General features: G+C 48.8%; 1 protein-coding gene across 1 annotated transcript in view; it reads left to right on the forward strand.

The window, feature by feature from the left end:
* The first annotated feature begins 5,293 nt into the window (after window positions 1–5,293).
* The window catches only part of MYLK4 (myosin light chain kinase family member 4), a 50,274-nt gene continuing 39,579 nt past the window's right edge, over window positions 5,294–15,988 (forward strand). Inside the window, exon 1 of the mRNA XM_068994213.1 lies at window positions 5,294–5,423. Coding sequence (XP_068850314.1) covers window positions 5,294–5,423 — 130 coding nt within the window. The remainder of the gene's footprint in view (window positions 5,424–15,988) is intronic.

Consider the following 15,988-nt stretch of genomic DNA (forward strand, 5'->3'; position numbering starts at 1 on the left):
TATGTGAGTGTTGGATCCCCTGGTCTTGGAATCTCTTACCCTTTCATGTCTGTTTTCCTTCTCTGCTCAGCTTTCGGGGAGTTTTCTTTATTGTGGGGGTTCCTTTAAGTTCTCTTGTCAACTATCGGAATCGATTCCAACAACTCTTTCCTATTCTCTGAGCGCTTCTTTTATGTAAATCCTGTTCTAGTAACAGAGATTGAGCACGTTTCATGAGCGCATTGATGAGTTTTCTTTTACAGTTTTCTTTCTTACATCACCTCTGCTGCCTCCAGCTTGCTTTGTTCCATTAGTTTTAGCCTCTGGTTTTCGTGCTACGGCCGAAATGCCAACACTTGTCTGCATGTTAGAATCACCAGGAAGTCCTTAAAAACTCAAGTGTCCAGACCACAGGCCAGACCAATTAAATTGTAATCTCTGGGACTAAGGTGAAATACTTGGTATTTTTCAAAGCTTTCCAGTGTCCTGTGGAATAACCCGGTTGCTTCTCCATGTCCCTCTGCTGTCCTGAGATTCCGCTCTCCTGTCCGGATCATTTATCCATCTGCCTCCAGTCTCTGAAACTCTGTTACCACGTATCTTCTCATGTTATCTGTTTCCTCTGTGTGGGTATGACCCACTTATTGTTATTGTGGTTAAATCCTGAAAGATGATGCTGTGAAAGTGGTGCACTCAATATGCCAGCAAGTTTGGAAAACTCAGCAGCGGCCACAGGACTGGAAAAGGTCAGTTTTCATTCTAATCCCAAAGAAAGGCAATGCCAAAGAATGCTCAAACTACCGCACAATTGCACTCATCTCACATGCTAGTAAAGTAATGCTCAAAATTCTCCAAGCCAGACTTCAGCAATACGTGAACTGTGAACTCCCTGATGTTCAAGCTGGTTTTAGAAAAGACAGAGGAACCAGAGATCAAATTGCCAACATCCGCTGGATCATGGAAAAAGCAAGAGAGTTCCAGAAAAACATCTATTTCTGCTTTATTGACTATGCCAAAGCCTTTGACTGTGTGGATCACAATAAACTGTGGAAAATTCTTCAAGAGATGGGAATACCAGACCACCTGACCTGCCTCTTGAGAAATCTGTATGCAGGTCAAGAAGCAACAATTAGAACTGGACATGGAACAACAGACTGGTTCCAAATAGGAAAAAGAGTACGTCAAGGCTGTATATTGTCACCCTGCTTATTGAACTTATATGCAGAGTACATCATGAGAAACGCTGGGCTGGAAGAAGCACAAGCTGGAATCAAGATTGCTGGGAGAAATATGAATAACCTCAGATATGCAGATGACACCACCCTTATGGCAGAAAGTGAAGAGGAACTAAAAAGCCTCTTGATGAAAGTGAAAGAGGAGAGTGAGAAAGTTGGCTTAAAGCTCAACATTCAGAAAACGAAGATCATGGCATCCGGTCCCATCACTTCATGGGAAATAGATGGGGAAACAGTGGAAACAGTGTCAGACTTTATTTTTCTGGGCTCCAAAATCACTGCAGATGGTGACTGTAGCCATGAAATTAAAAGATGCTTACTTCTTGGAAGAAAAGTTATGACCAACCTAGATAGTATATTCAAAAGTAGAGACATTACTTTGCCAACTAATGTCCATCTAGTCAAGGCTATGGTTTTTCCTGTGGTCATGTATGGATGTGAGAGTTGGACTATGAAGAAGGCGGAGCGCTGAAGAATTGATGCTTTTGAACTGTGGTGTTGGAGAAGACTCTTGAGAGTCCCTTGGACTGCAAGGAGATCCAACCAGTCCATTCTGAAGGAGATCAGCCCTGGGATTTCTTTGGAGGGAATTGTAGGGAACTAGGTTTAAGGAAGGTTGAGAAGTGCTTGCAAACGAGACTCTCAACCAGGGCTGAACATTCTTGCAAACGAGATGTTCTGCCCAGTGTAGGAAACTAGGTTTAAGGAAGGTTGAGAAGTGCTTGCAAACGAGACTCTCAACCAGGGCTGAACATTCTTGCAAACGAGATGTTCAGCTAAGAATCCTGTTTGTTCCCGTGGGAAAAGAACATTTCTTGCACACAAGGATGTTTCTCTGATTCCTCAAAAGGAACAGACCCTGGGACAAAGCGGATTCTAAGTTGATAAGGAAGTTCCCCAAAACAAAGTCTTAGCTGCAGTAAATAAGTCAAGGTAAAGGTTATTTTGCCCTGCGCCTGCGCACTGTATAGTCTCGGAATCATAGTGCTTGGCAGCTTGCCCTGTAGGTTGTTGTGCAAGGGATATAAAATAAAGCAGCTGTAAGAAGCAAGTGTTAAAATATAAAGATTTAAACCACTCTGCAGTGTTGGTGTTTCATTCCGTCGCCGGCAGGGAATGATGCTAAAGCTGAAACTCCAGTACTTTGGCCACCTCATGCGAAGAGTTGACTCATTGGAAAAGACTCTGATGCTGGGAGGGATTGGGGGCAGGAGGAGAAGGGGACGACCGAGGATGAGATGGCTGGATGGCATCACGGACTCAATGGACGTGAGTCTGAGTGAACTCCGGGAGATGGTGATGGACAGGGAGGCCTGGTGTGCTGCGATTCATGGGGTCGCAAAGAGTCAGACTCGATTGAGCGACTGAACTGAACTGAACTGGACTGAAGAAGCAGCAGAGCACGGAGTAAGACAGAGAGGAAAGGAAGGGCTCTTAGAGGAGGTCAGTTTCAAACCAGAAGGAAGGGTCCTTCTAGTACAGACGTATCAGCAGCGATTTTACTTCGCTTCATTTATTCAGAAAGGGGCTACTGCCTTAAATCCACCCAGATTTTCTTTACCTGTGAGAGCGCTGGCACCACCCTCAGCTGTACAGTTAGAACTTCACACAGTCCCCAGTCCCTCCCAGCATCAGGGCCTTTTCCAGTTCACACGGTCAGCGTTTACCCATTCATGGTTTAGTCACTAAGTCCTCTCTGTGACCCCACGTACTGCAGCCCGCCAGGCTCCTCTATCCATGGGATTTCCCAGGCAAGAGTGCAGGAGTGGGTTGCCATTTCCTTCTCCAGGGGAACTTTCCGACCCAGGGATCAAACCCAGGCCTCCCGCATCAGAAGCAGATTCTTTGCCAACCAAGCTACGAGGGAATCCCCACTAATTTATAACTAGTGATAACAGACTTGGTTAAAGCTTGCTTTTCTCTAATTATTCTGGTTAAAAAATTAGTGTAAATAAGATTGGAAACTGGTAAACTGATTAAGAGAAAAATATTCAAGGGTCTTACTAGAACTTAAATGCAGGAAGATGAACCAGTTGCTGTGATTACAGATGCTGCTGATCTGATCTGCTCTGCCCTGAGCCACACTTCAGTAGCTATTAATCTGTGTCACTGAATTAACAGAACTGGAATAAAACTCTTCCTTCTTTTTAAACAAATTTCATAATTTTATTTTTTACATACGTTTGGTCTGCCTGAACTTGGGATTGTGGTCTGTTTGATGAAAATAACAGGAAGACAAACTGTGGAGTGGAACATGTCATTTCTAATTAATAAACCACTAAACACAGGCGAGGAATCCAGGCTGTAAAGCACCGTGCCTTTTCACAGGCAGTTAATACAGAATTATTTGGCACATTCAATTCTGTAGCTAGGTGGGAAGTTACTGTATTTAATTGCGCTCACGCTCACACGTGTACCTATGAAGCAGGGCTCTCTTTCCTGTTCTCAGGGCCTGTAACCTCGGCCGCCCCGCCCCGGAAGTGCGGTCGGCTCCTCTCCCCCACTGTGACCCCCTGCCCTCTCCCCTCTCTGTCTTTCCTTCCTCGCTGATGAACTCCCAGCGCTCTGGTCCCTGTTCCGGGGCTGACTGGCATCCTTTCTCCCGTGTGTGGGTGGATGTGACTCAAGGATGTGAGCCCAGACCTAGCTACACATCCTGCCTTTTGAAGGGTGTGAGTGAGTGTGTGTGTGTGTGAGTGTGAGTGGGTGTGTGTGTACGTAGAGTGTGGCTTTCTCTCAGAAGCCTGGGAGTTTCGCTCACTCCTAGCTGGTCTGTCTGCCACAGCAGTCCTGAGTGAGGCCAGCGGAGTGAAAGAGAAGGCAGGGAGCCGGCCTCGGAAAGTCACGCGGAGGCTCCAGTGAGACTAGTGACGTTCAGCCTCATGGGTGTGAGATTCAGAGGCTCCCAGGCTCCCCAGCAAACACAGCTGCACCTCTCCTGTTCCCTGTTGAGAAAAAGATGACTAAAAGCTATTTTTATTCATCGGTTCTGACAAGTAGGCTTGACTTTTACCAGCCACACTGGTGTGAGCGAACACGTGAACGACGGTCAGAGTCAGTGCGTGCCCATGTTCCATCAGCGTGCCGCTTAGAAACAGAAGGCTTCCCTGTGGCTCAGCTGGTAAAGAGCCCGCCCGCTATGGACGAGACCCGGGTTCGATCCCTGGAGAAGGGAGTGGCAGCCCACTCCAGTACTCTTGCCTGGAAAATCCCATGGACAGAGGAGCCTGTGGGCAACAGTCCATGGGGTCGCAAAGAGTCGGACGTGACTGAGCGACTTCACTTTCTAGAACTCATGCTCTAGCGAGTTCAGTACACGAAGGTTTAGACCCTGAGAGTCTAGAAGTCCAGAGGTTCGATTCTCAGCCAGGCTCTCTGGAACGCTCCGGCCTCTCCCTCACAGCCCCAAGGAGGTTAGTGGGGCTCCTGCCGCGGACCTGCTTTCCCTGTAGCTTGAGGACTGGAGGGGCAAGACGTTTTCCTTGAAAGCTTTTTACTCTCTGATGCTTATGTCTCAATGGCCAACCCTTCTACAAAGGAGGCTGAAGAACATAGTTTTTTAGCCGAACACATAATCCAGGTGTCTCTTAGAAGGGAAGCTGGGGAAAGGACATTAGACAGATTGCTCGAAACCTATGGCGTGATCTGTCCAGAGACCAGGCCGAGTGAGCGCCAGGCCCGCGGGCAGTGTGGAGCTTCTTCGCGTGTGGGCCAGAGACCCCGCCCTGCTGTCCCCAGCACTCTGACTCCCTGAGACTGGGGTCTTGGGGTGCTGGGTGTGAAGCGTTTCCCAGAGGAGGCAGCTCATAGCAGAACGCTGAGTGTGGATCGAGAGGAGGTGGCGCACATCCTGAGTGATGGTCAAGCTGGACAGGCTGCTTGACTTCCTGGAGGCTCAGCTCTCCCCTGCCAGGAGAAAACGCTCACCTTTACTCCCGGGAGGGCCGACGAGCCGGGGTCTGCGGACGCCTGTTGGCTGGGAGCCTCGCACACGGTGCTGCTGACTCAGTGTGCCTGTAACCTGAGGAGCCGGGGTCACAGGCCCACGCCGGCCTAGGGGACCACCGGGCAGACGTGAGATGCCGGACCTTCACCTGGAGTCCCACATGGTGGGTGCTGGGGTCGACGGCCACAGAGTCACTCCCAATGCCAAGTGGCGCCTTGTGAACCGCTCGGCCCGGGGCGCGGGTGCGAGTCGGATTTCGCGCGGTGCGGGGCGCTCCCTGCCGCAGTCCGCCCGCCCGGGGCTGCTTACGTGTCTGCTCTCCGTTTCAGGGGTTTCACTTTTATACTGGCTCGTTTACAGATGTTTGATCAGGTGTGAACTTCTACCAAGAAGACTATAAAAAGGCAATTTAACCAGGGAGTCTGAAATGCCATACGAGGGGTCGGCCTCTACACAAATTACGTACTGGACTTTAAAAATGAACAAAGTTGCTCTTTCTTTTTCATTTCCTTGCAAAGCTCCTAGAAGGAAAGTTCAGGAGTTCACTTGGCCTGTTCGGGAGACTGTCCCAGCAGCCACACCGTCCTGTCTGACCTCAGTTCTTCTCTTTTCCTGACACAGCCTCTCCCTCCTGTTCACCAGGCAAACACTTGGGTATGTTTTCAGGCTGGGCTCAAGGGGCAACACTGCCTCAAAGCCTCCATAGCTAGGAGCCCCTGGAGGAAGCCCTCCTTCCCCTGGGCTGGGGTAACCCTGTCTGCATCTTTATGGTAAGAGCATCAGGCGCTAATTGAGAGCTTACCATGTGCCAGCCACCGGTCTAAGTGCTTCATACATGTTCGCTTCATGCTCATGAAACCTCTGTAAGCTCAGAACCCTTATTATCCTTAGCTTACAGATGAAAATTGAGGCACAGAAAGGTTAAGCAGCTTGCGCAAGATCACACAGCTAGAAAAAAAGAGCCGAGGCAGGACAGGCATCCGGTCTGTTAAGTAGTTATAACCCGTACAAGATAACTATTTTAATAATGCAGTTCTCAGGTTTTCTCACTTTGATTATAAGGATTTTCCGTCAGGGCTCTGTCTTATTCCTCTGAGCATATTCAGCATTCTGTCTTGGATGAATGAACGCATGAACGAATGAATGGGAACACACATGCCAGCATGGGAAACAAATTCAGACCGGACAGGAAACTTGAAAATGATGAGAGATTACACTGTGGCTCCAGCTCCAGCTTCTCGCCGCAGTGAATGCTGTTGACAATTTCCTGTGACTTCTTTTAGGAATGCCAGCATGTATGCATGTGCTTTAAAGAATTCATCCAAGCAGGGTCACACTTGAACACATTCTGTTCATTCCTAGCACATACAGGGCTACTTTTAACTTAGCAAGACTGAAAAGTGTTTCCCATCCATCCACCCATCCATCCATCCACCAGCAGACGCTTGAGTTTCTTCCACATTTTGGCCGTTGTGGATAATGCTGCTGTGGACGGGGCTGTGCAGACATGCGTCGGCATTCTTGGTTTTAGATCTTTCGGGTGCACACTCGGAAGCAGGACTGCTGATATGGCAGCTGCCTGTTAAATCTTTGGAGAATCCGCCTCACCCTTTTCCCCGGTGGCTGCGCCATTTTGCGTCCCCACCGTCAGTGCACAGGGTTCCGATTTCTTCACACCCTCACCAGCACTCACTGTTTTTATGCTGGGCTCCCAGGCGTGATGGGTGTGGTGTGGTATCTCGTTGTGGTTTTGGGCTTATGTTATTTTATTTTATTTTTGTCCATGTGGCATGTGGGATCTTAATTCCCTGACCAGGGATTGAACCCATGGCCCCTGTAGTGGAAGCTTGGGGTCTTAACCGCTGGACCACCAGGGAAGTTCCCTGGCTTATATCACTTGTCATTCAGGAAAAATCATCCTTCGTTCTGGGTTTGGGTGGGAGTGTTTTAAGGAGAAATAACAAAAGCAAAGTTCTCCGTGGGATGTGGCTCAGGGTATGTTTGTCAGCCAACGTCTGGGCCCAAATGAGGAATCCGACCTTTAAACTGGCTGGGAAACCTTGCACCACCCCGCCAGGCTCACCCCCAGCGACCTCCCCGGGGATTCCTGAGTGTTAAATCGTGCCCTGACTCTGGGTGGGAACGGCCTGCTCTAACGGCAACTGCTTTGTGCTGGCGTTTATGGCAACAGGAGAGTGTTCTTCCAAGTGTCGGGGTCAGGCGTGGGTACGCCTCCCTGGTGGGGGTGGACTTGCCCTGGGCAGCGGAGTCAGTGCAGACAGCGGACCCGCCTGTTCTGGGGACCCTGCATCAAGCTGGTGTTTGTGATGCTTTTGTTTTTCCAAAAACACTTCCACATTCGTCACTGTATGTTAGCCCCTCAATGGTCTTTGAAACTAGGGGCGATAAACCCGCGTCTCTAACATGGAGCGCTCTCCACAGGGAATGCAGCTGGTTAGCAGAAACGCCCCTAGGACCCAGCCTCCTGACTGTGGGCCAGTGATCCATCTGACAGAGATGGTCCCCTCCCAGAGTTAAGATTTCATGCCTTTTAAGAGCCTGCTTTCTTCAGGACTTTTTCTGGCTTCAAGCAAAGTACCCTGTCGAGCAGCGGCAGACAGTAGCTTGTGTCTGGCCCTTTCTCAGTGGACCCTGGTGGTAAAGACCAGCTCGGTGAGGATGGGCACAACCCTGGGGCCTCCCTAACCTTGGCAGGTTCCACCTAGTACCCCTCACAAGCCTTTGAGACCAGGACTGGTTAACTCTGCTCAGCTTAAGGTTAGAGACCTCTGCTGATGGCTCTCACGATGGTTAAAACCAACGTCTCCAAACATGAATGCCGTAGGCTGAGGAATGCCCTAGGTCTTCTCTTGTTGTTCTGCGTAGCTTGAGTCAGAGATCACGGGAAGTTCTATGTCATTGGAGAAGGTCTCTGGGTGACCAGTGGCTCCATGCTGGACTTCGGGTGGCCTGAAGTAGATAGAGGTCTGGGTGGCCCTCCCCAGGCTACTTGCACAGACACGAGCCCACGCGTGGCCAGTCTGTCTGCTGGAACTTGCTCGCTGCTAGCTGAGTGGCCGAGGGCACCGGGGCTCACGGACGCAGCAGGTGGGTGCCACTGATGGACGAAGGTGGCCAGCTGCGTTTGATGGCGTCGCTCCACGGAGGTCATCCCCCCGGCTCAGGTGGCCCCTGCTGAGTGTGAGCCCCGGGGCATGATGAAGCTGTTGTTCCAGGGACAGCGGAATCAGCGCCCGGGAGTTTCAGGTTTCGTGACTGTCAGTGGGAAAACAGTGAAGGTTTCCTCAAATAGACGTGTTCACAGAGTGTCCTTTTCTGCTTTAAAACGAAAGAGGAGAAAAACCCACCTCATAGGCCACCTCTGACATGTTGTATACTTACTTGCAAGATGTACACCTTTGATTGATTATTTATATCTTTACAGAGGCACCTTCTTTGTCAAGGATACTACAACTGGAGGAAAGAGCTTTGGTTTCCAAGGAAAAATAATCGTCACTCTTAGGTTGCTCTTCAGAACGACTACCCAGAGCCTACTTAAAAATTATAGACCCGAAATGTTGCCTTATTTCTTTTAAGCCAGAGATACCCAACGTTAGCATGACTTAAAAATAGTTTTTAATTAGTGGATAATGTTACGTATGAGATGCCCTTCCAAAGCATCTTAGCACTTTACAGCTTCTCAGATGATACCACCCTGTGAAAGTATGTTCGTGAGCCCTGGGCTGACACCCCACGCAGAAGCTCCTGAAGGGTAACCAGAAGGTTTCCTCCTGTGTCGTGCTCAAATGCAGTTCAAAAATAAAGTCTTGCCCTCATTTCATTCCATCTTTACTGAGCCAGAGGTAAGAGAATTTCATGAGAAAGTTTGGAAGTAACTGGAGACTTGAGGATATTTAGAATACGGACCATCTGAGGGTGAAGACAAGGACTGCTAAAAAACACCTCCACGAATTTGTAACTTGCATTCATCAAGGAAATGTGCTGCACTCATTCTTTCCTCTCCTGCGTTATTAAACCAACGTGAGAGTGCCACGACTCAGGTTAATTTCCGCAACTCCGTTTCTTGCCGTATCTTGCGGGGAATGCAGAGCCTGTGGACTGGCCAGCAGCAGAGCGGGTGACGCTGTGGTTGGCTGGAGAGCCATCCATCCTCAGGACAGAGCCCGGAGCCGTGGTCCTCAGCGTCCTTCCCGTTGTGGCTCGGTCAGAGGACGGTTCCCGCCCTGGACTCGTATGCACCGCTGTGTGCAGACCAGCTCCCTGCCACTCAAGAAAACACACCTCCAGAGCAGTTAGGGTGAGAGATATTATTATGAGAATAAACCCACCACTCCAATCCGGAAAATGGACGGCCAGCGGATTTCAGTACCTGGGACACTATTAGCACCGGAGTGGTGGAGCATCTGTGAGGGACCCTAAGTGAAACAGGCTGTGTGGTGGCCTTGCCCTCCGCCTCCTCCTGGGCAACATTCTAAACTCCAGCTAAAGACATTGCGCGGTGCGCTTCCAACCTCCTGGAGAAGCCCAGCTCGACAGCCAAGAGCAGCCTGCACGAGAGAGGCGGCTTCAGAGCTCCAGGGGAGGCTTCAGGACCAGGAAACCTATAGCTGAGGGAAGCTTTAAGCCAGTACATAAAAGTGGTTAATTTTCAAAAGTGAAGCTTCGATGTCCCATCCAAAAGTTTTCAAAACAAGGTTTGATTTCTGTAAGTTTTGCTCCAAAGGGACTTCTCTGATAAACAGACCTGTCAACATGATCAACTACTATTTGGGTAAATATTTTAAAGAATTGTAAGAAATTACAAGAAATAATTTATTATTCTATTCTGCCTCTGGACGGCTAGTCCTTGGACGACAGTGACACCATCTTGCTGGTTGTCTCTTGACCCTGGCTGTCTCGGGCACGTGCCATAGAAGTGTGGTGCATTAAACGCTAGTTCACAAACCTCGCAGAGGCATCTTGGCTGTGACAGAACTCTCCACTTAAGACAAAGTTTGCAAATTAGACGGCTAGGACCTTGACGAGCTAACCCCAGGGCAGCTGTTCCCCACCCTTGACTGTGCGTTACTCACATGAGCTGCCCAAGAAAATATACAGGGCGCCACTTAGAATGGAATTTCAGAGAATGAATGATTTTTTTTGGTAAGGGACACACATTAAAAAGTTATTTGTCATTCATCTGAATTTAAATTTAACTGGGCGTCTTGTGTTTTCCTTTGCTGAACCTCACAAGTCTAAGGCTTTAGAAAAGGTTGAAATAAAGTTCTCACTTTGGAGGTGTGGCCTGGGATGGGGCGCCAGGGCTGGGGTTTCAGAGGCTCTCCCGGTGACTGTTCTGCAGCTGGGGTCGCGGGCCGCTGTCCTGTAGGGCGCATTTCAACCTTGAACCTGTTCTCATGACCTCCAGTTGGAAGCGTCTGCACCTCCTTTCCGAGGTATCCCGGGCCTTGGGACCCCAGGGGCCAGTGGCGGGGGTCTGTGACACGCAGGCGTGGGGAGAAGCGGGAGCTGTGAGGCGACCTTGACATCTCTGCCCTTCCTGAGACAGCGGAGCTTTACCCCGGGAGCTTCTCCCTGTTAGATTCTCCCGAGAAGAAGTGTCTGTGCCCAGGCGCTGGGCTCCTTGGCTCATCTTGCCATCGCAAGACGCTGCTCCCGGTTCTGCACGGTCCTCAGAGGTGATGCTCAGCCCCTGGGCACCCTGAGTTCTCGAGGGGCCTCCTACACCCGAGTCCCCACACTAGGGCCCCCCACAACCCAGGGAGGCCTCAGATTAGGAGGAGGCCAGGCTTTGCTGGTCCTTCCAAGTTTGATCGTGTGTGAGAGCCTAGTCTAGGCCTTAAACCCCTCAGACTCCCCACCGGAGACTGCTGCTGCTTCCTGGGGCCCAAGCCCAGCATCGGGGCCTGTCAGCCAGGAGCAGGCCTTGCAGGGTTTGTTGTCCCAGGTGGAATCTGCTGTGGTGTTTCTCTGGATTTCTGTTTGCTTTTCTCTGCTCACTTGGTGGTGCCAGTCACATGCCTGAACTGTGGAGCTTGCCACGGCCTTGGGTCTAAGGTGGGCGAGGCTCCTATGAGGACAGTGCCCAGTGGGAGGATGGACACTCAAGTGCGAGGTTAGGCCTGGCCCTGGGTTGCTTTGAGCCGGACACCACGCCTCCCTGGCAGATCCACAAATAAGACACAGCGCTGTGGATGGAGGCTGGAACCCCTGAGGGCAAGCCAACGCAAGCATAAGATGGTGGATTTCATTTAGATTTGTACAGTTTGAAATCCTGATAGCATGATCAAATGGTAAGATCTAGTAATCATTGGAATCATGGCATTAAACACAGAGTTCTGAGCTCATTTGTCTAGAGTTTAGTTGAAGGTGTCCATGAGTCCTCCAAGGAGAAAAAACGGGCTCGGTGCTCACAGATGTCAACCACACAGAGGAGAAGCCGGGAGCGGCATGATGATGCCCGAGGCAGGAATACGTGCCGAGCAGCCGTCAGCCCCTGATCACGTGTGGACCCTGAGGACCACTGCTGCGATGAGGTCTAGGATGAAGGCACAGCATCGTCTGTGAGGCCGGGATCGTCTGCCATCTGATAGGCGCGTGGCTGATGGAGGGAGGCTAAACGGTTAGATATTTTTACGAGTGACCTATCAGAGGTGCTCATTTAGAAAGAAACCAGATAGTGTTTTCAAGGATGTGAGCTCTGTAGGAAAATTACCGAGGTGTCCTAGCCAGAAGACAAACCCGGTCTTAATAAAGACTTCTGCAACGAGGCAGCCGTGGAGGGAGGAGGCCAGAGCTTTTAATTTGAGTTGGAGTACGAAGTAAGACTCCAAAAGATTAAGTGGAAGGAACATATAGTCCTGGCTATGAACAAAGCAGCCCTGCGAGAAGCCCAGCGCTGGCAGAATCCTCGAGCCTATTAGCAGCTAATTAACTCCTGTGCTAGCTCGGGCTGACGAGACCGACGGCCCGGGTCACAGCAAATCCGAGAGGGGACAGTCCCTTCTGTCTTGTCACTGGGGGAATGGAAACGGGAGACATGGCTTTTTTCTTTTTCCACGGCCAAAATTCATGACAACAAAGGCTACGCTGTATGGCAGATCTGTGAGGTTAAACTTTAAGATCAACTCTTTGGTATCCTCTGAAAAAACGATTTGAAAAACGACTTGAAGAGAAAGTAACATATAATGCTTAAAGGCAAATTAAAAAAAGCAATTTTCGTCAGAGAACGTGACTCATAAGCACAGTTGTGTTATTTCTAAGCGTAAGTACGTTTATAGATTCAGCCAGCTTTCCCAGCTTTGGCTTCGGAGCTGGTGTTCTTTGACTAGTCCTTGAATTTAGTAAGGAAACTTATTTAGGGTTATGAACTATTAAAGCATTGTTTAGAGGCAGTATATTTAGATATAAAGATGAGACTAATTCTATCAAAATCCCTATTTTTTAATTTTGATAATGATATTAGATTACCTGGGGGAAAAGGTTATGTATACTTTCAGACATGAATTTGGTTAAATCAGTATAGATGGGAGCAAGTTTTAATAAAAATATGGATGATTATGAAATGCATATAAATAGTATGCTGTTTCATTAAATATATATATATCCATGTTATAAAATAAACTAGTCTTAGTTATTTAATCACTTGAAAAGAATTCCTAGGTTTTAGAATTTTTGAGTTAAGGATTTTTTTGCAGCTGGAGTCCCTATTTTATAGAACATGGTTTTCATAGGAGTTGGAATCCTCATTGGTTAATTTTCTTTAAAATTAAAAAAAAAAGCCCCACATTTGACTTCGACATTAATTGTCATGACTTTTAGTAGAGAAAAAACTTTGAGGTGCTACTAAGAGTAGAATTCATAAAAAGTACTTAATATTTTTTATAACATTTACCCTAGAAACTGAACTTATTTATTTTTAAATAACACTGCTTCTCTGTTACGTAGGAAAAATTGGTGCCAATATGAGTAATTTTGTGGGAGTGAACAGAAAATGAACAACAGCAACGGGCTAGCAGGTGAAGAAACGTCCAGGTTCAGATGTGACCGATGTGGCTACAGCAAGCTATGTACTTGTGTAAATGTGCTCCAGCAATAATGAGGTCAGTTTGAAAAATATATTGCTTATAACTGACTTAAATCAAAATGAAAAATTTTACAGTGATTGTTAAATGCCAAATTGAACTGATCTCATTAAATGTGAAATTCAAGTATATTTAGACTTTTGCCTAAATTTTAATACATGAAAATAATGAGACATGAACAGAAGACTTGGAAAAAGTTACTTCTAACTTTTTTTTCTTTTAGCAGTTTCTCATTTCACAGTTTAGATGTATTTTCTGGAGTTGGATGAAGTAGCCTAGCGTGTGAGCCTCCAGCGTGCCGTGTGTCTCAGTGAACCAAGGATGAGTTGCCGGTGTCGGCCCTGGTGGTTTGATGTGAGCGTTTTGCTCATGACTTCTCACCTTGTGCAGTTATCTTTGTGTGTGAGTCAGGTTCACAGAGAAGAAAGAGTTCATTAAACTCGAGGAGGGGGCTGCAGTGGCGTGGAGTGAGCGTAGATGAGGTTTATACGAGGTTGTTAACTGAAAACAGACTCCAGTTCTGGGCTTGCAATACCCACAGCTGCAGTTTGCATCCAGGAGGGTGCCGCGCTGCGTGGGCTGCGGCCAGCTGTCGCCTCCTCGTGGGCACTGATTTATTTCCTGCTCTTCCGGGCGTAGTCTGGCCAACAGTCTCCAGGAAGACGGATGAGCAACCGTGTGCTGTTTTTGCTTCCTGTGGAAACCCACGGAGAATTCCAGGTGGAGAATTCCCACAAGCCGAGGGAAGTAGGCCAGCCCCTCCTCGTTTTCAGACCCCGTCCGGCCCAAATCTACTCTATTTAGATACAAGTGCAGGCACCAATAGAGTTTCCTTAATTCCCACTACTAGGGCTTATTTGAGAAGCTTTCCCTCCAAACAAAAGTAGTCACTTTAAAGTCCTTCTCACTCTGGCAACCCGATACCAGAAGACAGATTAATGCTTATGTTTATACCAGTTCATAACATGAAACAGTTCTGCAGTTGCCTGTTCTAAGTGTCTAGAAACCTGCTGTGTAGTGACGCAGGGGGCAAGGAGAGCTGTGTGCACATTTGGGAAAGGTGCTGCGGTGGGCGGGTGTTTAGTGAGAGGAGAGGAGAGCAGAGTCCGTGAAGCATGGGTCCTGCTGGCACTGCAGGTAGGAAGGCGCTGTGGGGAAAGTCAGCAATACACACAAGAACCATGCCTTTCAGCACAAATACTTCAGCTAACCGGGCGCTCTTTGGTAAACCCTCCTGCCAGTGTGGGAGATGGAGATGAAAGAGACTCGGGTTCAATCCCTGGGTCGGGAAGATCTCCTGGAGGAGGGCGTGGCAACCCACTCCAGTACTCTTGCCTAGAGAATCCCATTACAGAGGAGCCTGGTGGGCGACAGTCCATGGGGTCAGAAAGAGTCAGACACGACTGAAGCGACTTGGCAGGCAAAATTAAAATCTCCTACAGTTGAGTGGAGCTGGAAAGACCCTCATTTCTCTTCTCTCTGGCTGAGCTGACTTGGCCTACATGCTGTTCAAGGTCTCTTCAAGCTCTAGATAATTTTATGGGTTATTAACTTTTCCATTTCTTTGTTTTATTTTGAACGTTTAAAACACTGTGTTCCTTCACTGTGAATTGTGTGGCTGGGAATGCGAAACAGGGATGTATCCAACCCAGCGGATTGGGAAGCAAGCTACTTTCATTATCTTAATTCCTTTAAAACATCTGCTTTAAACCTGTGATATTTCATCTAAGCTGATTTTGTGGGTTTCTCCTTGTTCTGTCTTCGGTCGTTGTGGAAAACAAAAAAGCATTTTTTCCGTAATGAAAAATGCTACCTTTCCACATGTATTAGTTTTTTCATGGACGAAGCAATCTTTTCGTGAACAAGAGATTGTTATTCTTATCGGAATTGGTGGATAGCGCTTTCTTTTTTAAAAACATAAATGTATCTTCAATTGGAGGATAATTGCTTCCCGATATTGTGCTGGTTTCTGCCAGACATCAGGGTGAATCAGCCATAGGCATCCATGTGTCCCCTCCCTCTGGAGCCTCCCCCCACCTCCCAGCCCATCCCACCCCTCTAGGTTGTCACGGAGCACAGCATGGGCTGTCCCTCTTGCACGTGGTGTGTATATGTCTCCATGCTGCTCTCTCGATTCGTCCCGGCCTCTCCTTCCCCCAGAGTCCTCCGGTCTGTTCTCTCCCGCTGAAGCAAGAAGGACAGACTCAATGCCAGCGCTGCCCGAGACCAGGAATTCACAAAGGAGCTGAAGTGCGCGTCTCAGGGGCCAGTCCCCGGGCCAGTCCCCAGGCCACTGCCCCTGAGCAATGCTAGGGAAGAGGCCTCATCATACGCCATTTCCTTATATGGAGGGGAGATGCGAGTCTCCTGATAAAGGGTCGAGAGATCGCCCTCCTTCGTGTGGACGGGGCCGGAGGCAGAGGGGAGGAGTCAACTCTGTGGAAGCAACTCCCTCACCAGCTGAGAAATGGAAAGAGGGTCACGTGCAAATGAGGAAGCACACACCTTTCTGTGACCTGCCTTCGAGACACCTCCACACGGGCACCTGGTTACTGAATCATCATCACAACAGAGCGATTCCAAGGGCGCAGGTGCCTGGAAAGGCCCCCCAGCAGCGATCTCTCGCCAGCAGACAGGGATTTGGAGAGTGCGTTTAACTCCGCCGGGCTTCAGTCGGAGTCGGTGACCTCGCAGACGCTGAGAGCCGCCGGGGCGTTTCAGCA

The sequence above is a fragment of the Capricornis sumatraensis genome, chromosome 22 (assembly GCF_032405125.1).
Source record: "Capricornis sumatraensis isolate serow.1 chromosome 22, serow.2, whole genome shotgun sequence".
In the NCBI taxonomy this organism is placed as follows: domain Eukaryota; kingdom Metazoa; phylum Chordata; class Mammalia; order Artiodactyla; family Bovidae; genus Capricornis; species Capricornis sumatraensis.